Source organism: Heloderma suspectum, chromosome 6 (assembly GCF_057233095.1).
Source record: "Heloderma suspectum isolate Gila_16-S chromosome 6, 16-S_ref, whole genome shotgun sequence".
Classification (NCBI taxonomy): Eukaryota; Metazoa; Chordata; class Lepidosauria; order Squamata; family Helodermatidae; genus Heloderma; species Heloderma suspectum.
Genome location: NC_139463.1, coordinates 73,445,844 through 73,468,283, shown reverse-complemented (window position 1 = coordinate 73,468,283; position 22,440 = coordinate 73,445,844). Strand labels below are relative to the sequence as shown.

The following is a 22,440-nucleotide window of genomic DNA, read 5'->3' as shown; positions in this document are numbered from 1 at the left end:
CACTTGGATATTAAATGTCTAGAGACCTGAAGGAGGCAACTAAAACTTCTGAAGAGTTGCAACTCTTTCTCAGCTCATTGTAGCCAAACTTTTCAAAGGCATTTCCAGGACCGGAATTTCCCAGCAGGCAAAATAGCGACACAAAACAAGACATGCTGACTTTATCATCAGATACAGGTTCTGGAAAATTGGGACTGTCCTGGGTAAAATGGGGACAACTGGAGTGTATTCAGAACTGTGTTTAGGACAGTTTTGTGAATAAGCCCACAAAAATTACTAGCCTGCAATATATATTGCTAGCCTGTGTTTCTGTGCTGGCTGCAGAAGAAGGGAAGCCCTCTCCTCGATAGCCAGCATGGAAATGCAGGCTACTGAGAAGAAAATTATCTTCTATCAAGCAGACTGGTGGAGGAGTGATGGAGCAATCTGTTCCTCCTCTGCCACTCCACTTGATTTCTATGTCGGCTGTGAAGGAACAGGCACAGGCTTCCCCTTGTGGCAAGTGTGAAAAACAGGCAGATCCATCCTTCCTCCACCCACCTGTGTAAAATTCCATGCGCTCGCCTGCGTAGAATTCTCAGTCACCTGTGGCGACCAGGCAAGTTGTTCAGTACAAGGCTGGTTTAGAAACATACTGTCCCTCCTGGAAAATTGCTAGTGGGGAGGAGCTGAACTCTTGATCAATCTGTAGCAAGTTTGGGAGCCTGCTTAGCATTGTTGTGTCAGAAGAAGGTCACTGAGAGAAGAGGTGGGTGGGCGTGGTGAGCCAAGGCCCCAGTCTACAACCCCCAAACCTAATGGTTCAGCATTGTCTTTTTTCTGTCTCTCTTTCTATATAGACTATGTGATCGCTTATCTTTCTTTGGATATGTATATATGTGTGTGTGTGTGTGTGTGTGTGTATGTGTGTATATATATATATATATATATGTATATGTATATGTATATGTATATATATATATATATATATGTACAGTGTGTATGTATATTGAACTAGGGAATGGGCAGCTTCGTCTCTTTGTCACACTCTGTTCCATTATGCCTTGACAATGCCAACAGAGAGAATGCTGGGAGCTGGTTTGGGGAATGCAGTGACTCAAACATTGGCTGCTGTTTAGCTCCTCTTCGAACGCGACTCATTTCCCTTCCAAGCTGAGCTAAGCAAGTTGCCGAGGTGAATTGTGTGGTCCAGGTTTACCTCCAGGATGGGCAGTAGAACCTATGGGAACCTTTATCTGAGATCGTAATTGCTTCTAATCGTAAAAGATATTGCATGACAGATGTTGCATTCTTTCTTTGAATGTTGTGGGTGTGCGATGTACTCCTATCCCTGTATGAAAACCAAAGGACGATTGGCTATAGCAGGGAACAACAAAAGGAATACAGGAGAACATATAATCATCTTGTTGGATTGGGGCAAAGTCCTACCTGTCCAGTACGTCCTCCAACAGTGGCCAGTCATATCCCCCAGGAAGCTTCCAGTATTTGGTGCACTGCCTTTGATTAGGGATGTTCCATTTAGTTATATTGCCAGTAGTCATTGATCTACCTTGGGGTCTCTAATGTGCTGCAGACACCTCACTTGGTTCCTGCAAGGCTCCCTGCCCCTCCTGATTTTTATTGTACTTCTTAAGATTTTTAATTTTTTTTACTGGGAGACCAGCATGCTGCAAAGCAAAGTGCTGCCCTCCGTGCCATCTTTATTTGGGTTCAAGTGAGTGGTTTTTGTGTTTTGGAGCTCGGATCCCACTTCTGCCTTGTACTTAGGTTCTTGGGCAAGTTACTTTCCTTTTAGTCTCACCAGTTTTGCTTCTGGGAAATGCAAGTTTTGAGGCTGGCCATGCCCACCTTGGTAGCCATTTTATGAATGGGCAAGCCTCCCCCACGGCAGCTATTTTGTGCCATCACTCATGACGCTCTCTCAAAATTCCAAATGTGACCACTGCCCCTGGACCTATTCTCTGTTAATGTGTCTAACCTTTTTTCCTTAAGCCATTTAGGACACAATCCTATGGATGTTTAGACAGAATGTATGTGTTGTGGGTGAAGGAGTACCTCTTGAACTTCAGTTGGTTTTGCTGATCATTCTGATTTTTCGTGTTTTAAGCAAGAGAATAATCTTGCGCCGTCCAAATCATTCATAATTTTATTATGAATGGCTCCCCCTCTCCAAATCCAAAGACCCAACTTCTCAATCTCATAGAATCATAGAATAGTAGGGTTGGAAGGGGCCTACAAGACCATCGGGTCCAACCCCCTGCTCAATGCAAGAATCCAAGTCAGAGCATCCCTGACAGATGGCTGTCCAGCCTCATCTTGAATGCCTCCAGTGTGGGAGAGCCCACCACCTCCCTAGGTCATTGGTTCCATTGTCGTATTGCTCTAACAGTCAGGACGTTTTTCCTGATGTTCAGCCGGAATCTGGCTTCCTGTCACTTGAGCCCATTATTCCGTGTCCTGCACTCTGGGATGATCGAGAAGAGATCCTGGCCTTCCTCTCTGTGACAACCTTTCAAGTACTTGAAGAGCGCTATCATATCTCCCCTCAGTCTTTAGTGCTTAGCGGAAACAGAACACTGTTTCTCCCCCATCCCCTAAAAAAAAATTAAATAACCCACCCCTCTGATAATTTTAATCTGTGAGAAATTGCATTTATGGGGCAAATTAGACGTGACTCTTCACATAAGGAAACCCTGAGAGCCTTTTCTCCCTTGCACAATTCCCTTGAGAGGGGATGGCTTTGCACTGGGGAAGGGGCAGGAGGGAAAGGGATCACTTAACCCTTTCCTAACGGTGTTTCTTCTCTTCTCTGCATGGCCCCTCCTCCCTGCAGGTACTTTTATCCCTGCCTGCATTCTGGAGCTCTTACCTCACAAACGTGGGCCTGAAACCCAGTGGGGATAAAAACAGCTGGGAATGGGGAGCATGCTACTGGCAGGGGAACAGGTTCCCCCCCCTTTCACATCCTTCAAATCCCTCCTTAAAAATCCACCTTTTTCTATGAGGCTTTGGTTCAACTCTCTGGCCCACATCCCGTACTACAGCCTTTCCCCAACATGGTCAGTGATCAGGGATGATCCGAGTTACAGCCCGGCAACATCTGGTGGGCACCAGATGTAGGAAGAAGGCATTATTGTAACCAAGCCTCAGTATGTTTAAATGAAATAAATACATCTTCTTCCCTGGTTAAACCCTGCCTTCATATCCTTCCTCTGTTGTCTACCCGGTGTTGAATTTTAGATTGTAAGTTCCTCAGGGCAGAGACCTGTCCTTTTCTCTATGAAGCAGAGATGTGAAACCTGTGGCCCTCCAGACTCCAATTCTCATCAGCCCCAGTTAGCATGGGCAATGGTCAGCGATGATGGGAGCCCCACAACAACTGCAGTACCACGTGTTCCCCACAGTTGCATAAACGGACATGAACATGGGTGGCACTGTATAAATTAATTAGTTCAATCAATTTCCCTCCCACCGCTTCTCTGATGCAAATCTCCCCACCCCTGCCAAGGGCACTGGGCATGAGTGAAAGGAGCTATCTGGGACTGGTTGCCTGTGGCTGCATTGTAATGTAGTTTGTCCCTGATTGGAAAGGACCAAGCTTTCAGGACGTTTTAAAACTTGCAGTGGGATTCTATGCATTCTTACTCGGAAGCACGTTCCATTGTGTTCAGTGGGGCTTACTCCAAAGTAAATGTGCAACCTTTACTACTACTCCTCCCATGGGTTTTTAGTCATGCTGGCTGGGGCATGCTGGGAGTTGTAGTCCAACTACATCTGGAGGGCACCAGATTGGGAAAGGCTGGTATGGGTAGATTTCAAGGAGAAAACCGGATAGAGCCAAAATTGCAGTGGAGCAGGGGGTATCGGAAGAGGCAGCAGCCTTCGGAATGGGGTTTTCTCTGCTGATCAGGACTTGGGACTGTTGGCATTTCTCAAGCATCCTGTATGGAAGGTTCCCGGTGTTCTGTTTCTGCTAAGCACTAAATGATGCCTTCGGGCTGTTCATGAAATACATTTGTAATGCATGTTGGATTGATCTTTAAATCAAGGCAACTTAAATAATTGACTTAAGTCACCAAGGAAAAGAACCGATTTTAAATCACATTCATTTCCTGAACCGGTATGCACTCTAGTTGAGACTTGTATTTCGCAACTCACCTGGTCACCACAAGTGACTAGGAATTCCATGCAGGCAAGCGAAGGAAGGCTGGCTTGCTCTGTCCTTCCTCCATCAGCCTGCTAGGTTTCCTTGGAGGAAGGGAAGCCTCTTCCTCTGCGACCTGCACGGAAATGCCGTGGGCCAGCCGAAGGGGGGGTTGAGCGATCTGTCCCTCCTCTGCCAGCACTAGCCTGTGTTTCCATAACAGCTGTATGCAGGCGCTGGTGCAGCCAGCATGGAAAAACAGGGTTCTCATTTCTTAGAACTCGAGTAAAGGCTAGCAAATTTTGTGGGGATGTTTACAAGCCTGTGCTGGTAGATTGCTATAACAATGAAATGATATTTGTTTTCACCAAAATAGAGCCTTTGTATCCTGTCCAGGATCATAATTCAAAACCTCATCTAGCTCATGGTTTTGGGGTTGTTTTTTTTTTAGCACTATGTAATTTCTATCTGTTTAGGGGAGCAATTGTGAAATGAAAGATTTTTGTTGGGCTTTCTGTATGTTCCTAAGCATAGTAAAGCAAGATTACCCATCTGAAGGTGAAAGCAGCTGTTCTATACACCAGCCTTCCCCAATGTACCCCCTCCAGTTGTTATGGACTACAGCTCCCATCAGCCACAGCCAGCATGACCAATGGTCAGGGATGATGGAAGTTGCAGTCCAACATGTGGAGGGCATCGCGTTGGGGAATGTTATACACACGATACTATACACACTTACCTGGGAGTAAGTCCCATTTAACTTAGTGGGGACTACTTCTGAGTAGACATGCATAAGATTATTCCACATGGTCTCAGACTGGTAGTTATTGTGCAGAACAATTGTGTTGTATCCAGACTAGGTTGGGGTGCGATCCTTTGCATGTTTAGGTAGGAAAAAAGACAGGGATGCTGGGAGTTGTAGTCCAACACATCTGGAGGGTGCCAGGTTGGGGAAGGCTGCTGTAGGTTCTCTGTGATCCTGCGGACATTGGCCCTAATTCCAGAGAACCGCAGCAGAAGAACAAACGATGCCTGCTGTGCAAGCTTGGCATGCGCGAGGATCCGTTGGAGATAACGCATGCCCTAGGCATAGGTTATCGCATGTCTGGGCTTGGACTGTAGTGTTCTCATTGCCTTTGTGAGGGTTTTTTGCATGTGTGGTATAGCACATTTTCTCCTTCAGGCTGGATGGATCTGGGGGTGATTGCTTGCTTGTATTTGGAAGTAGTTGTACATCTATGAGAGAACAAAATTTGGGGGGGGGGTGCTGGCAAGCAGGGACATTGCTAGGCACTTAAAAGATTTGGTACCCAGGCCCATAGGACACATATCTGCATAAAATCTGCATATGCTAATTTAAATCTTTATATGCAAATAATTGCAAGGATTTATTTAAATTTTCACAGGAGGTGAAGCCAGCCAATTAATTTCTCATCCTTATCATCTCAAATAACATAAATTCTTCAGTTAATTTGCACCCCGACCGATTCATCCCAAACCAAAAGAAAAAAGTCTCCTTTTCTCAGCTTACTTCCCACACAGGGGGAGACATTGGGAGGGGGGTGTTGCAGCATGTGGGAAGGGGAGAGTTACTCCTTCCCACCACAGTTGCAATCCCCTTGAAAACTGCCCCCTGCATGGCAAGTGAGCTGAGAAAAGACTCCCTTCCATTGGCACCAATCATCACTCGGGGCACTGGGAAATAAATCCAGGGCCCAGGCCTAGCAACACCCATGAATGCGGGTGTATAGAACTCTGCTTCTCTCAGAAATCCACTGATGTCTCCCACATTTGAGTAGGAGAGGATGAATCTAGCTAGTGTATGTGTATGTGAGTAAAGATACTTAGGTGAGCTCCTTGTGTGAAAATAGTAATTAGTCCTGTTCTTTGTCTTGGAAAAGGAGCTTGGCGCCAGCTGAGGCGGAACACACAGAAGCCAAAATAGGCTTGACAGTTAAATAAGACTTTGCAGCTACCATGCAGATTTTTTTGCAAATACCAGTTGCATCCACAGAGGGTGATTTATACCTGCTTTGCTTGAGCTCCTGGACTCTTCATTCACATATTTGAAAGCAGCGGGATCCTTTCCTTCGTTCTGAACACTTGGCGGAGACGTCGTTTGGTGTTCGCTTCCTGGGCATTGGGCCCCACTTCTGTCATTTTCTTGAGCTCCTCAGGGGTGTGGATGCTGGAGGGATGTGTGGGTTCTCCCTCCACCTTTCCCGCTGTTTCATTTTATATTTTGGAGGGTGGAGGGGTTGTGTGTCAATAAACATGTGACAGGATGCAGTGCGGGGGAGGGGCCATAGCTCCGTGACTTGAGCAAGTGTCTTTGCACACAGCCTGTCCAGTTTCAACTGCCAGCATCTCCAGTTAAAAGGATCAGGTGGTAAGAAAGACCTTCCTCTCTGAGATCCTGGAGAACAGTTGCCAGTCAGAGTGAGCAGCAATGGGCTAATCAGAGGTGGGCAACATATGGGTGGCATGTGCCCCCTGACCACTTTTGCGGGCCATGTCACTCCCACTACCGCCTCCAAGTCTGACCCCACACCAACGCATTTTGGCAGCAAAATCAGTGGTGCGGTGGCAATTTCAGTGGGGAGGGGAGCAGCCGTTGGTGGGTTCTGGGTGTGGGAATTGCCCCCCCCCCCGACCCACCAAAGTTGGCCATGCCTGGGTGGATGAACAGTTTCACCTGCTAGAAGGCAGCTTGTTATGCTACGACTGTGCCACAGCCTCCCCAAATCAGCCTACTTATCTACTTCCCATCCAGCATTAACCAAAAAGGGAGATTCTGAGATTCTTGGCTGGTTGCCTGACAACCAACCAACCCGGAGAGTGTGAAATGTCCACTAGGGGAGGACATCCATTGTCTCCAGGAGGAACTGTTGAGCTCTCCTTGGCTACCCTCATTCAGATGTTTCATCCAGGCTAGATTAAAACATCGCATGTAGCTCTCTCTCCAGGTTTGGCTTAAGGATGTCCAGAGATGGTGAGTTCTGGAACAAAATCAACTACCTTTTAAAAAAATTATTTAGAGGAACCAGTTTGATTTTGCAATTGTGGACTTTAAGGCTGTGTTGCTATGCGTGCTTTCTTAGAAGCAGTGATGTTGGTTTTCTGGGAAAGGTTGAAATGGAAAAATTTCCTAAGCAAATTAGTTTAATTTGCATAGTGAGTTTTGCATTGGAGAATTTTGGCTTTGCATCTGAAAATTTTCAGATGCTGAAGAAAGCAATCTAAATTAGCATATTTATTTTACTTGTATTTAGTAAACAAAGCTTTTAAAGGTATCCCATGTTATTTTTTTGTCCCAATCTGCAAGTATTAGACCTGAAATATATGAAGAAAAAATTAAAGCAGGTGCTTTAAACGTTACATTATGTAGAATTTTTATTGGAATACTTGTAAAAAATTAAAGACAATGGCAAGTTCTTCCCTTCAATTTTTTTTTTAATTTAGGAAAAAACGCACACACCAGATACTGAAAACTATTAACATTAATTTTACTGTTTGTGATACACTGACAACCACTCATACAACTTTGAAACTGCCAAGCTTACCTAATATTGTATTTGCAATTGGCATCCATTCATCATTACTAATGAACTTATGAAATGGAAATTTTTCAGTAGAAACATTAAGCACATCACTGCTTAGAAATAAGCCCTCTTGAACTCAGTGGGACTTCTGAGTAAAGATGCTTAGTTAGGAATGCACTGAAAATCCTCTGACTGGATGATTTTTAAGGAGCTCCATGAAGACGATATGGTTTGGGGCAAGTATTTGCTCCAGGTGTTCTGCATTTGGAAGAGTTCTTATGATGAAATATGCATGGAAAAAACTGGCAGGATTGAAAGCCCATGCAGGTTTCTTTTAGAAACAGTCACGGAAGCGGGATATAAGAGCCTCCCAGTCTCTGTTCGCAGATTGATCCTTTTTGGATCAAAAAAAAGATCCTTTCTTTTGTTGAGATCTTTTCCATTATTTATTCCTGCTCCAGACTCCTACCAAAAGCAGATCCCACTAAGGAAAAGACTGCATCAAGAGGGTAAACATATTTCTAGCTCCTCTTTAGAGTGTCACTTTTTTGGTCAAAATTCATTCTTATAATTCAGGATGCTTTCTACCTACCAAGGAACCTGTGTGTTTTCACGTAAGGTTATAGACAGATCTGGGTAACAGCTGGATTTTATAGTTTCAAAAATGGGGGCTCAACCATTGTGCGTTTGTTCATCCTAAGAGTCCGAGGAGCAGTTCTAGGCGCAACCTGAAACTATTGTAGCACCTGGTAGAGTCTCGAATGTCCGCAACCTCCTCCCACATTCCATCTTAAGACTGTAATTAAACGCAAACTCCATGGCTTCAACATCAGCCAGTCATTCCCCCCCCCCCCAAAAAAAAAACCTTTGGAGAACTCAAAGGTTTGCACAGTGTGGCTGGCTGAAGGAATGCTGGGAGTTGTAGGACGTTTTTCTGTCTCAGCATGCATAAGATTGCATCCTAAATTGTGATATTTTGGTTCGCCTAATAAAGAGGTATAGCCCTGATATACATTTTGGATTTCCTTCCCTTACAGCCCAAATGGCTACCTTTGTTTTTGTCTTTTCAGAACCGATGGTAATAATACAATATTGCATAAAAGGTATTGAAGGGTTTTGGTATTTTTCATACGGGCTTTTAAAATACCCCCCCCCCATCTTGTAAAATGCATGTTAAATGCATGGGGAACCTCATGCCTCAGGGGCCAAATCCAAGGTCTTTTTTCCCAGTCTAAAAGGTTGAAGTGCCTCTCCAAAGGCTTAATTACTGGCAGTAACTGCTTTAAGCTGAAATATGCTGGTAGTTTTTGTATTTTTGGCTCCACCACTCTCGCACTCAGCCCTGCCCCCTTTGCATTTGGCTCCGCCCACCATGGGATTGTAGCCTCTGAGAGCTTTTCCAGAAATGAATTTGGGCCTTGGGCTGAAAGAGGTTCCCCACCTCTGATGTAAAAGAAACCACATCTGTCAGTAGGTACATTTTGGCTGCAAACCTGTACTCACTTACCTGGGAATAAGTCCCACCTTACTCAGTAGGGCTTACTTCTGAGTAGTGTGGTAAAAGTCCAAAACTGGACTTGGAGGTCTGTGCCCAGCTGCCCGCCAATTAAGCTCTGGACACGCGGGTAAGATCCAACACAAGTTTATTTGTGTACAACGAAGGCAGCTCTGCCAACCCAGGGGCAGCTCAGATCAACACTGGTGACAGACTTGTCTTCTTGACAGCAGACATGTATAGGATTGCACTGCTTTTTAAAAAAATGGCTCTTTCCCACCTAGCATATAGATCACTCTTCACAACATTCAGAATTGTCCTGCCAGCTAGGACATAAGGGAGATGATTGTGGTTTCGTTTTGGGAAATGTCTCTTTGATTCTGCTATGCTGAAGGGGATGGGGTGGCTGAGGTCTTTGCTCCTGGACCTTCAGAGTGTTTGTTTGTTTATTTGTTTTATTTAAAACATTTTCATCCTGCCTTTCCTCCAAAAGATTTCAGAGTTGTCTCTGTATTAATTCCATTTTGATCCTGCCCTTGTTCCAAGATATTCAGCAAATAGATACATAAGTCTCTCTCCCCTCAATTTTATCCTCACAACAACCCTGCGAGGTTAGGTTAGGCTGTGAGAGGATGACTGGGCTGAGGTCAGCCAGTGACCTTCATCATATAGTGGGGATTTGAACCTGGGTCTCCCCAATCTAAATTCAACACTTTATCACTGCTTTCCCTGCCCTGATGCCCTCCAGATGTGTTGGACTACATCTCCCATCATTCCCAGCCAACATAGCCAGTGATGGGAATGATGGGAGTTGCAGTCCAACACATCTGGAAGGCCCCTGGTTGGACAAGGGGGCTCCGTCTGCTTTGCCTCACTGCCTCTCAATCCCTGCTGTAATGCATCCTATTGAGGGTGCAGTCCTATGAGATCTGTCCTTGATACTCATCAGCCTCCGAACATGGAGACGGATGAGTAGCCAGTGCAGAACACGGAGGCAGATGAGTAGCCAGTGCAGAATGTGGAGGCTTATTATGAGCATCCTCCACCGCACCTCCCACTCTACATTTGAGTTTTTCACCCATCTAGCTGAGGGGTCACAGAGTGGGAGGGAAAGAGGCTGGAAAGGCCTGGGGATGCTTTGTAAGCCTGCCTCTCCAGTCCTGTCGCCTCCCCGCCCACAGAAACACCCCCTTTGCTGACTCTCCAAGGTTGCTTTTGCAACTTTGGAGAGGCAGCCGCTGTGGTTCTCTCTGTGCCAGTTGTGATGGGGAGGGCAAGGGGGCGGGGAGCTCAGATTGGAGCTTGGAGGGCTGTCTCTGACCTCAGATCCAGGAATCTGAAATATCCGAGTGCCGCGCCTCCCCAACTCTGTCTAGAGGCCACAGGATTGCTCCTTGGAAGTTCATTGCGGCCTGCGATCTTGCTGGGTTTCATTTTCGTTCTCTCCACCTCTCTTGCACTCCCCATTCTCCTCTGGTGTCTTCCATGCACTTCTGCTTCCCCCCGCCCCCTGAAATTGCAGCCTGTGTTTTTAAAACCACTTTCTCTTCCAAGAATGCTGAAGTTGCATATCTCCAGGCTTCCAGCAAATGGTGACAGTGAAGTCATCAGCTTCCACTCAGAAGGCTTGAGCAAATGGGTGTGTTGTGGGGAAGTGGGAGGAACAGGTACAGTTGCCCGAATTCAGCATTAAAAAAGAAAATAAAGATAAAAGCCTAGATTACGGAGGAGGTGCAGGATCGTAATCAGGAGGTGAGGGCGGCATGAGGCTTCTGTTGCTGCAGGAAGGTCTGCCTGTCTCTACCACAGGGGTGGGGAACCTTTCTCAGCCCAAGATGGATTGCAGATGGAATGCGGCCCCCAAGACTTTTCCCATCTGTAGGTGGGGCCAAAGCAGAGTGGGCGGAGCCAAAATGGGATTATTACCATTTTAAGCCCACGTTGAAGTAAAGCAGGACAAGGCTTCTGCATGTCTACTCAGACGTAGGCAGGACTGAATCACTCAGTAGTTCTTTCAAATAGCATCCCAAATACCAAACCTCTGCATGTCTACTCGCAAGTAAGCAGCTCTGCCTGCTTGCAAAATGTACACCTCAGTTCTGTGCAACAGCTCTGTTCTTTGCAGGGTATTTAAGGTTAATTGCCTTTAAATATCCTCAGTGATCGGAGATAATGGCAAAAGAAGCTTGCGGGGTAGGATGGGAAACCCCTGTGGGCTGGATGCGGCCCACGGGCTGGAGGTTCCTAATCCCTGGTCTATTTATTTAACAAAGTACACATTTTTGTGTGGGGAAAGGAGTAGAGCATTGGACTGTAACAGATAATGAGATGATTGTGTGGGTTGCGCCCCTTCCTCACACTAATATGGGGGCCAGCATAGTGTTGGCCTTAGGTCAGGGAGACCCTGGTTCAGATCCCCACTCAACCCACGGGGTGAGCTGGGGCAAGGCTCCATCTCTCAGTCTAACCTACCTCGCAAAGTTGTGGCAGAGGCTTGTGTATGCCACATAAGAACTGAACGAATAGGCCTCTCTTAGCCTTCCCCCAAGCTGGTGGCCTCCCGATGTTTTGGACTTCAGTTCCCATCAACCCCAGCCAATGGTCAGGAATACTGGGAGTCGTAGTTTGTAGCATCTGGAGGGCACCAGCTTGGGGGAATGGGACCTATGTATTGAGTCCAGCATTCTATTTTCTAGAGAGGCCAACCAGATACCTACACAAGCATGATGTGAAGGCAGGGCCAGCCCTACCATTAGGCAGAATGAGGCAGTTGCCTCAGGCGGCAGATCTTGGGAGGTGGCAGGAAGGTGTTGAAGGAAAAACCTGTGTGCCATGCAGTCTGCTGTGTGCTCCTTAAGTTAGCCTGCTGCCTTCAGGTGCAGTGGAGGATGCTGTACCATTGTCGGTGTTGAAGACAGATTCATCTGGCAGGCCAGCTGGCTTTCATACATGGAATGGGAGGGGTGCCATCTTTTTCTTTGCTTCAGGCGGCAAAATGTCTTGGGCTGGCCCGGCATGAAGGCAGTCGCCCTCTCCTGTTGGTGTTCTCCCACCACAGGCGTTCCATGATATACTGCCTCAGAACCTGGAAATTTCATGACTAGTCACCATTGGTAGACTTTTCCTCCATGCATTTTGTCTACCTGGTGCCCTCCAAGGGCGCCTGACTACAACACCCACCATCCCCAACCAGCACCGACACATCTGGAAGGCACCAGGGTTGGGGAAGGCAGGAAAAAACCATTGGGAAATTTAGTCCTGGGTCTTTTGCATCTTGCCTATTTTTGCCCTATAGCCCTCTGCCACCTTCAGTTCCAGGAAGAGAGAGTTGCTGTTTGTTTGCCTGGTTCCCTTTAAGATACATTCTCCAACTTTTTCTCTCGGTATTCCAAGCCAGGTCGAAGGAAGGCCAGCATATCCCTTTCAGTCAGGGCCATGTGGAAGGCATTAAAAACCACCAGCCTCTTGTAGTAGCTGAAAGATTCTATTTATACTACAGATGCAGGAAACCTAACATACGTATTAAAAACAAAACATCGAAACTATGAATGGTCAAAGGATGGAGTAGGTGGAGGTGGTGCAAGGGAGAAAGACTCTCACCAGACTGGAGAAACCTGCCTTATATGGTACCACCTCACTCTCTCTCTCTCTCTCTGTTTCTCCCCCAAATCTACCTGTCTCATGGAGCCCTAACCTCGTAGCCCTTTATTCCAGTGTTGTATTTAATCACTCACCTGGTCGCCATTGGCGACCAGGAATTCCATGCTGGCGAATGCATGGAATTCCCTCTAGCTGAGTGAATGATGTGTCCCTCCTTTGGCAGTTCCCTTGGCTTCAGTACTGGCAGTGGAAGAAATGAAGCTAAGCGGGTTAGCGAAGATTCCCTGCTTTCCCTTCCACAGTCCATTGCGCTTCTAGACTGCAATTGTTTTTATCACTTGTCTGCTTTTTCTTCATAAGAAGGGTGAATACATCTTTTTGCAGGCTAGTAACTTTGTGTGTGGGGGGGGGGGTGAGAGAGAGAGAGACGAGGATGCTTCATTCCCAACTGTTTTGTGCCATTGTGTCTACATTTAGGTTGTAAGCTCTTTGGGTTATGTGCTACTTCCAGGCGTGGTCTGAAGGCACATGAGGCAGCCGCCTTGCTGAAGCTTAAGCAGGACTGGGTCTGGTCAGTGCGTGGAGGGGAGACCACCTGGGAACCACATGTAGCCACCTTGAGTTCCACAATGGAAGGAAGGTGGGATATAAATGAAATAAATAAATACTGATGTCTGTGGATGATGCTCTCTAAATAATAAGGAATTAGTAAATGTTGCCACCTTATTAACTGATAATTGGTTAGATCAGCCTTCCCCAACTGGGTACCCTCCAGATGTGGTGGAATACAGTGTCCATCATCCCAGCCAGCATGGCCATTTGGATCAGCACAGTTATATGAATGTACTGATGCAAAAAATAATATTGTCCTTTAAAATAAATTTGGCCACACTGGCTGAGGATGGTGGGAATTGTAGTCCGCAACATCTGGAAGGCACTAGGTTGGGAGAGGTTGGGTCAAATTTACTCATTTTAAAAATTACGTTTGACTGGAAAGGTACCTGAATTAATCAGGTAGGAGACTGATTTTATTTTAATACTGTTTTTAATACAAAGGCTTACAGAAACTACAGATGTTAAATCTTCCTAACTATCGGCATGCTCTAAAGTTTGCTAGGTTCCATGCTTTATCCTCTGTACTGCTACAAGGAAGATTTCGGGGTATTCCTTTTGCTGCACATGGTTTATGGCCTTGTGGGACTGGAGAAGTTAAATCTATTGCACATGTCTTACTTATACTGCCCTTTTTTGCGGAGACCAGGTTGATATTATTGTCAGATTTAACGAAATCTTTGAGCAAGGTGATTCAATGTTTTATTTCTGTAAATATATTTGAAAGTATCTGTAGGCTCCCTTTTATGGGAATAACAACCTCTAAATAACATAACAACTAACTTATGGCCCAGTACAAACAATTAAGATTAAACAAATAATTACATGTAAAACCGCATCACATATACAGCAACCTTATTAAGAGAGAGCTGTAATAATTATGTGGATCTCTAAGGGCAGGTTAAAGGCTTGCAGTGACAGGGCGGGATGTACCTCCGCTAGAACAGAGTTCCAGAAATGTGTGGTCACTGTCAATAAGGTTGAGGTTTTGCAAGGAGGAGGAGGAGGAGGAGGAGAAGGAGGAGAAGAAGGAAAAGAGGAAAAGGAGGAAAAGAAGGAGGAGGAAAAGAAGGAGGAGGAGGAAAAGAAGAAGAAGAAGAATGCAATGAGAATAAGACTGAAGAAATACTGACATGGGTTACAATCCTATGCATGTTTAGACAGACAGAAGTCCTACAGCTCCCAGCATTCCCCAGCTGACTTTTGTCTCTCTAAACATGCATAAGATTGCATCATGACTGTTAGAGCAATACGACAATGGAACCAATGACCTAGGGAGGTGGTGGGCTCTCCCACACTGGAGGCATTCAAGACGAGGCTGGACAGCCCTCTGTCAGGGATGCTCTGACTTGGATTCCTGCACTGAGCAGCAGGTTGGACTTGATGGTCTTGTAGGCCCCTTCCAACCCTACTGTTCTATGATTCCATGAAAAAAACTCCTACAATTCTCAGCATGCCCCAGCCAGCATGGCTGGCTGAAGGGATGCTGGGAGTTGTAAGAGTTTTTTTCTCTCTAAACATGCATAAGATTGCACCTCGGCCTAACCTACCTAAAACTAACCTAAAACATTAGTTTTAATGAGATTAGGTGGATGGCTGCAAAGGAAAGGGCCTTTTCAGTGGTAGCACCCCGGTTGTGGAATCCCTTCCCTAGAGAGGCTCACCAGCTGCCTGCATTGCGGTCCTTTAGGTGCCAGGTGAAGACCTTTTTGTTCTTCCAGGCTTTTTGGTCCTTAAGCTTTTAAAAACCATGTCAGTGATGGCCACCAACTTGGAAGGCTTTAAAAGGGGATTAGGAAATTCATGGAGGAGAAGGCTGTCAATCGCTACTAGTCCTGATGGCTATATATCACTTCCAAGATCAGGGGCAGTATGTCTCTGATACTGCCTGCGGAGGAAAATGGGCGGGAGGGTGCTGTTGCACTCATGTCCTGCTTGTGGGCTTCCCTTGGGCAGCTGGTTGGCCACTCTACAAACACATTGCAGGACTTGATAGGCTCTTCATAGGTTCTTACACTTTTAAGATTCTTGCCCTGCTGCTGTTTTTAGTTTGGTTTTTATTTTGCTTTGGTTTTATTATGTTGCTGCGTGAAATCTGTTTGGATTTTTTACATTATGTTTTATGATCTTATAATTTTGTATGTGTGTGTTTTAAGGTTTATTTTGTGAACCACCCAAAGATCTTGGGCTATTGGGTAGTACAATTTAAGTAATTTAAACTCTTTAAATTTAAAATTGGGGTTTTAGCTGTATTTATGCCAGTCTATGACCATCATAAATCTTTGCACCATCTTAGATAAGGCATTCCCCCTCCTCTTTCACACAGGAAGAAAAGTTAGCTGCTATTACAACATGCAGGTGTGATTCGCCTAAAAATAAAATATGCTTTTTGTTTCAGGACTATTGCTTTTATTTGATTTCTGTGCACATTTTAACTGATTGCTTAACAACACGGCACAATGCTGTATATGTTTATTCAGAGGTACTCAGTGGTAATGGTTGTTGCGTTCAGTGGAGCTTACTCCCAAGAAAGTGTTGCATAGGATTTCTTGGGAGTAAGGCCCATTACACATAGTGGCACTGTCTTATGCGTGAGCATGCGCGGGATTGCACTGTTAAGATTTCCTTCGTTGGCTGATGGGCCTCCTGAATGTGCTGAAAGAATAGCCACGGTAAAGCACAGCTGACACGGAGAGATTCGCCAAATAAAAATGGTGGGTTTGCCTTCTGTGGAATGGGTGTTGGAGCAGAAATTGTGGGTCCAAGAGTGTTTTTGTGTTTTGGAACTCAGACCTCACCTCTGACTTCTACTTAAGTTCTTGGGCAAGTTACTTTTCATTTAGACACAACAGTTTGCCACCTGGGAAATAGGTGTTTTGTGACTGTCTCCCCACCACCAGTAACAGCCTCATGGCAGGCAAGCCACCTCAGGGCAGCCATTTTGTGAGAGCACCCACAACACGCTTTCAAAATTCCAAATGTGGCCACCAGCCCAAAAAGATTTGGGACCCCTGTTCTGTGCTGACCAAAGACAGCCAGTGCAGATGGCACCCCGAGAGTAATTGCTCTGTCAGGATTTGTAAGACAGGAGAAGTCTAGGCACTCTGCAAGGGATTCAGATGAACGCTTCAAGGATGATAAAAGTCCTAGAACATACATCACACGGTGCTAAAAGTTGAACGTTGTTGTTCAGCTGGCTTGCTCAAGTTATCTGGAGCTCTTTAACCTACAGGCTCCTCTTGGTCCAGTTTGTCTTTCTCTCTGCTTGTGCCTAGCTGCGGTCTGGCTTGATCAGTGAGGACTGATGGCTTAGCTAGCCTGGCTTTCGACCTGGACTTTGCACTAGATGGGCTTCTGCTTCTGTTTCAACTTGGTCTGAAGCATTCGGCAATCAGTACTGCATGGTGACAAAGAAGAAGGAAAAATAAACCCTGGGTTCTTGATGCTCTAAAGAAAAAAGGAAAGAGCCAGCCCTGCTAATGGGCAAATCTACTGGGGAAAAGATTACGTAGAAGTGATTGAGTCCCAAGGGTGAAACCAGCTTTTGTCTCCTGGCAGTGATGCATTCCCATCTCATATATAGTCTCTTCTTCTCCTTCTCCTAGTGCCTGGTTTTAATAAGGCCTTGAGCAGAATGCCAAATATCACTCGTCCTTCTTTCTCCCACTTTGCAGCTCAAGTTCCGGACAGCGATGAGCAATTTGTGCCTGACTTCCATTCAGAAAACTGTAAGTACTGTGACCTGGAAGAGAGGAGGGGAAGGCAGGGCTGTGGTGGGAAAGACCAGAAGGAGATGAGCTACTGAAATAGGATGCGAGAGTCTGAAACGCCAGCAGCCCGATACTTTCCGCTGAAAATGATGGGTTCATCTGTCTCTGCATAGGATCAGGCTATAAGAATAAACTCTGTTCTAAACTTCAGTGCTTTTCAGATGACGGGTCTTACTTACCGCTGTATATTTAACTTTGCTAACTTGCTGTTATTTTTGCTGCTGCCGCTGCTACTTCTTACAAATGTTGATTGATCCCTTCAGACCAGCCTTCCCCACACTGGTGCCCTCCAGATGTGCTGGACCGCAACTCCCAGAATTCCCAGCCAGCTTGGCTGGGAATTCTGGGAGTTGCCATCCAGCACATCTGGAAAGGATCCGATTAGGGAAGGCTGCTTCAGACCAATTGTTATTTTCTCTGTCTTTTAAAAAACAACAACTATCCTTTGGGAATTGGATTTGGGATCGTAGAAGGGGAGCAGCTCTCAAATATTTCAAAGAGTAGGTTTTGTGGCCGATTTATATTTAGAATGATGGATGCTTCTTCTGACCCCCCACCCCATGTGAATGTTGGTGAAAATCGATTAAAATGTTTGGAATTCTAAAAGGTAACAAATGCAGACCGCTTAGGGTGCTGGTCCTGGGATCCGTGAACGGGTGGCGGAGAGATCATAGGTCTCCTCTTTTTTGCCACTGTTCCTGCTTTGCTGCTGCATTAGTTGAGCCAGGAAAACAGGGTGTTCCTGCATTGTGTTGGGGGAGGATATGACTCTGCAGGTTCTTATTCTTCCCCCATTCCCCTGACACACCCAAAACAAGGGCTGAACTATGCCAGCCCTGAAGCTGGCATCGTTCATTTTCCTTCCATTGGGGTCGATGGGAAGGCAGAAAAACACCTGTGTGCAGAAGGGAAGGGGAAAGGTAAAACTGCCCCACCCCAATCTTTTGCCTTCGGGCCTAAGGAAGTGGCAGTTCCTCCTCCAGGGATCCCCTGCTCTCGAGGACTCCTCTGGCAACCAGAAAGCTATGAGCTTGTAAACGTCCTTAGTAATATATCTTGATCACTTCAAAACACTTTCCTTTTTTAGCCGTTCACCCAGAGCTGTAGTCACTGGGCAAGAGGGAAGGGTGGTGAGGACTTGACTTCTCCAGGCTGCAATCCTAGGTTTGCTTACCTGGGAGTAATTCCCATGGATCCCAACGGAGCTTAATGTCTGAGTAGACATGTATGAGATTGCACTGCATGGGATATTCCAGGCCCTTTCCCAGAATGTTAGCGAACTTCTTTTTTAATTAATCTTTCTGCTTGTAGCAGTGAAAAGGTCAAATGATTGGTAAGGAGGAAACTTGTTCCCAGCTCCCATTGTTCTGGCCACCTGCAAAGGGGCTGGTATAACTGCCCGGCCCTAGGCCTTCATTTTTAATTCTACAATTATTTATTTGATTTATTACATTTCTAATCTGCCCAGTAACTAGTGTTTTCTGGGCTGATTACAAACAGTTAAATAATCAAAATGCCATAAAGCGGTTAGAAATATAACATACAATGCAAATATTTAAAAGAATAAAATGCAGTGCAATGCAAAACAATAAACAGCACAGGAATCGATAAAGCAACCATAACGATTTAGAACTAGGTCTCTAAAATGCTATTTATACTTATTTACTATTCAATGGGGCTGCGGTGGCTTAGTGGTTAAGGCACTGAACTGCAGACCGGAAGGTCGGCAGGACAGCAGTTCGAGACCCAAGTGCTGCGTGACGGAGTGAGCTCCCGTCTTCAGTCCCAGCTCCTGCCAACCTAGCAGTTCGAAAGCAAGAAATTGCAAGTAGATAAATAGGTACTGCCTCGGCAGGAAAGGTAACAGCATTCCGTGCACCTCGGTGTTCAGTCATGCCGGCCACATGACCACGGAAGCGTCTTCAGACAGCGCTGGCTCTTCAGCTTAGAAATGGAGATGAGCACCACACCCTAGAGTCGGACACGACTGGTTGGGGACACCTTTACCTTACTATTCAATGCAATTTCAAATCACTTAAACACATTCAGCTGCCCCTACGGCAGCCATGCTGGCTGGGGATGATGGGAATTTTAGTCCAGCATACCAGGAGGAGCCTGGGGAAAGCTGCTGTACAATTTCTGGCTGTGCTGCACTGATTCCACCCCACCCAACTGGCCTTGCTGTCGCTGTGTGGTGTACCCCAGCTCCACACCCCCGTATGTGCTCCTATCCGTTGTGTCACGCAATTTCTGGCCACAGCCCTGCCTTTACCAATCGTAGGTTGTTCTCAGCTCTTCCACATATGAGCAACGCCGGTTAGCAGTCAAGCCTCCCTCGTGCTGTTGCGCACGTACTTACAATAATGTGGGAACCCTACTTTTGCTAGGAGTGTTTCTTGTGTGTGCAGATGGGGTTGGCTCCTGATGGAGTCAAACTTAAAGTGCACCCTCTGAAATCAGTGGGGCTTAGATTAGTCATGAATAACATAAGTCCCATTGATTTCAGTGGGTCAACTCATTATTGTTATTGTTGTTATTATTATCATTTTATCTACGTGAAGATTTGCTGGTTACTGTCAGATTGCAACCCTCATGTCACACACAAAACAGCCCTATTTGCTAAGGCGTCAAAACATGTTTGCGCAGTCACTCTGAATACTACTTCAGTTGACGGTGTGGGTGATTTGTTAACTTGATTCATGTTTATGTTCTGGCATTGCATGATGTATTCAGTTATGTTGTTCAAAATGGCTGTAGGTCAAATACAGTAGACTGTTCTGACTGGCAAATAATAATAAAATTATTATTATTATTTTATTATAAATAACATGGTTTATGAATTGCCAGATAGCTGAAGCTGTCAAGGTGACATACGTAATAAAAGCAAAGCCACTACAATCAATGATAAAAACCAATAATACAGCACATCAAGAAGAATTACTTTAAAAGCAGCAACAAAATTTCAGCATTTAAGGGCGCAATCCTATGCACGTTTAGACAGGAAAAGGTCCTACAACTCCCAGCATTCCACAGCTAGTCATACTGGCAGGGGCATGTTGGGAGTTGTAGGACTTTTTTCTGTCTAAACGTGCATAGGATTGCGCCCTAAAAGAGACAAATAACTGAACAGCTAAAAACAGAGAACATGATTTTAAAATGCAGCAGTACATGTATGAAAAATAAAGCAATACTCTCAGTATGGCTAAGTCCAGATCTAACCCCTGGACTGGTACAGGCACCAAAGGCATGTGTGCATGCATGCAAAGGGCACTCTGTGCCAGGGTAGGTATCCTGTAGCCCTCGGCCTAATTTAAAAATCTCGCTGCATTGGTTCAGACCCCTGGCAGGAGCAATCTCCCCCTTCCCTGGCAGCAGAGAAATGGAGGTGGAAGAAAGAGGACCCACTTTTGGCTTTTGCCCTGCCCACTACCGGTGGCCTTCAACAGCCAAAAAAGTTGCCACCTCTGTTCTGTGTGCATGCACCAACCCAAGCTGCCAAGACTTGGCCTGGGGAGGCTCGAGCCGCGTTCTGGTCCCATGGAGTCCTAGCACCAGTGGAGGCTGGTGGCTCCGATATCAGTGGGGCTGTGAATCCGTTCTGTGTCTCAGTCAGAGCTCTAAAGGAGCTATCTGAGGTGCTGAACCCAATCCCCAAACTAGGTCCAGCACCTTGGATAGCTCTGGCTGACTCTGACTGAAACCCAGAGGGTATTCACAGCCCCACTGGCACCAGAGCCCCCAGCCCCCCACAATAATTTTGCTTTATTATTCTAAATGCAGCATCTGGGGCAAATATTGCCCCCATCCACCCATTTGGAGCTGGGTGGGAGGGAGGGGGAACCCTCGCTCACCTTTTTCAAGCTTGCCTCTGAGCAACTCTTGCCTGTCTCTGTCGGTAGTGGAACGTGGGCGGCCTCGACGTCTAAGGTTCTCCCCCGCTTTTTTCCAGTAGCCTTGCACAGTCCGCCAGCTAAAATCAAAAAGGAACCCCAGAGCCCGTGTTCAGAAGCATCCGGGTCCTGCAGACACAGGCAGCCGTTCCAGTACCGCAACGGAGAGCAATGCCTCTATGCCAGGTAAGGCTGTCCGATCGTGCTCGTTTCACATGAGGCGTGTCTCCCATTCTGAGTGGCTTTCCCAGTGTTCGCAACCGGGCGTTGAGAATGGCCGCGCTGGACCAGAAGCAGGGTCCTCCATCTACTCTGCCTTGCTCAACCAGTGGCCAGCTGAGATGCCAAGCCGTGCTTCTAGAGCCATATGTGCGGCAGCATCTACCCCCTGTTGATAAGCTTGAAGCAAAATATCCAGGGGCCGTGGCTCAGTGGAAGAGCCCCCGCTTTGCATGCAGGAGGTCCCAGGTTCAATCCTCGGCATCTCCAGGAAGGGCTAGGAAAGAATCCTGCCTGAAACCCTGGAGAGCCTCTGCTGCCTGTCAGTGTCGACAATACTAGGCTAGATGGCCCCAGGGTCTGACTCAGTATAAGGCCACTTCCTATGGTTCTATTTAGGGAGGGGCCGTGGCTCAGTGGTAGAGCACCGGCTTTGCATGCAGGAGGTCCCAGGTTCGATCCCCGGCAACTCCAGGAAGGGCTAGGAAAGAATCCTGCCTGAAACCCTGGAGAGCTGCTCCCAGTCAGTGTTGACAATACTGGGCTAGATAGACCAGTGGTCTGGTTCAGGATAAAGCAGCTTCCTATGTTCCTATTATTAGGGATGGACGGATCTAGGGATGTGAAGGCCTAGGGGAGAAAAGCCCAGAAAAAATGAGGGGGGGACTGGAAATATTCCAAGCCCCACCATTTTTTCCCCAGGGATTTTTTTTTTAGGAAAGTTTGACCCCCCAAAAGTTGTAAGATTTTCCCCCGGGTTCCCCCCCGCAAGCCTTAACATCTGTAAATCGATCCTTCAGGCTCGGTCACCTCAAGGTTATCGGGATTTTGAGGTTAAGCCCATTCCATCCCATTTCTGCATGAGCTAGTGTGTTTTTAAAAAATCTGTATGGAAATGCGTAGTTTTTGTGTGTGCGTTGCCCCTATTTTACATATTTCTTTGCACATTTTAAAAGGTACACATTTTCCCCCCAGGTACTTAATACTGCTGCGAAGCTGTTCTGCATGCATTTCTCCCCGTTGCACGTGTGTTTTTCTATGTGCACATTTAGCCTGAGACGAAGTGCTCCGTTTTTTCTCAGGAGGTGCAAACTGGGTAAATCCATCAAAAAATTCCTTGACAGAGGGAATTTCTCACCCATCCTCAGATCACAAGAAGCAACAACCT

The 22,440-nt window shown here is 46.2% G+C and overlaps 1 protein-coding gene across 4 annotated transcripts in view; it reads left to right on the top strand.

Moving 5' to 3' along the window:
- ETV4 (ETS variant transcription factor 4) overlaps window positions 1-22,440 on the top strand; it is a 70,886-nt gene that overhangs the window by 8,987 nt on the left and 39,459 nt on the right. For 2 of the 4 annotated variants that reach the window (XM_084808285.1, XM_084808283.1), the window contains 2 exons: window positions 17,068-17,121; window positions 21,116-21,239. In XM_084808285.1, coding sequence (XP_084664411.1) covers window positions 17,068-17,121; window positions 21,116-21,239 — 178 coding nt within the window. Of the gene's footprint in view, window positions 1-17,067; window positions 17,122-21,112; window positions 21,240-22,440 lie in introns of all 4 variants that reach the window. The other 2 variants (XM_084808284.1, XM_084808282.1) reach the window with 1 other exon arrangement.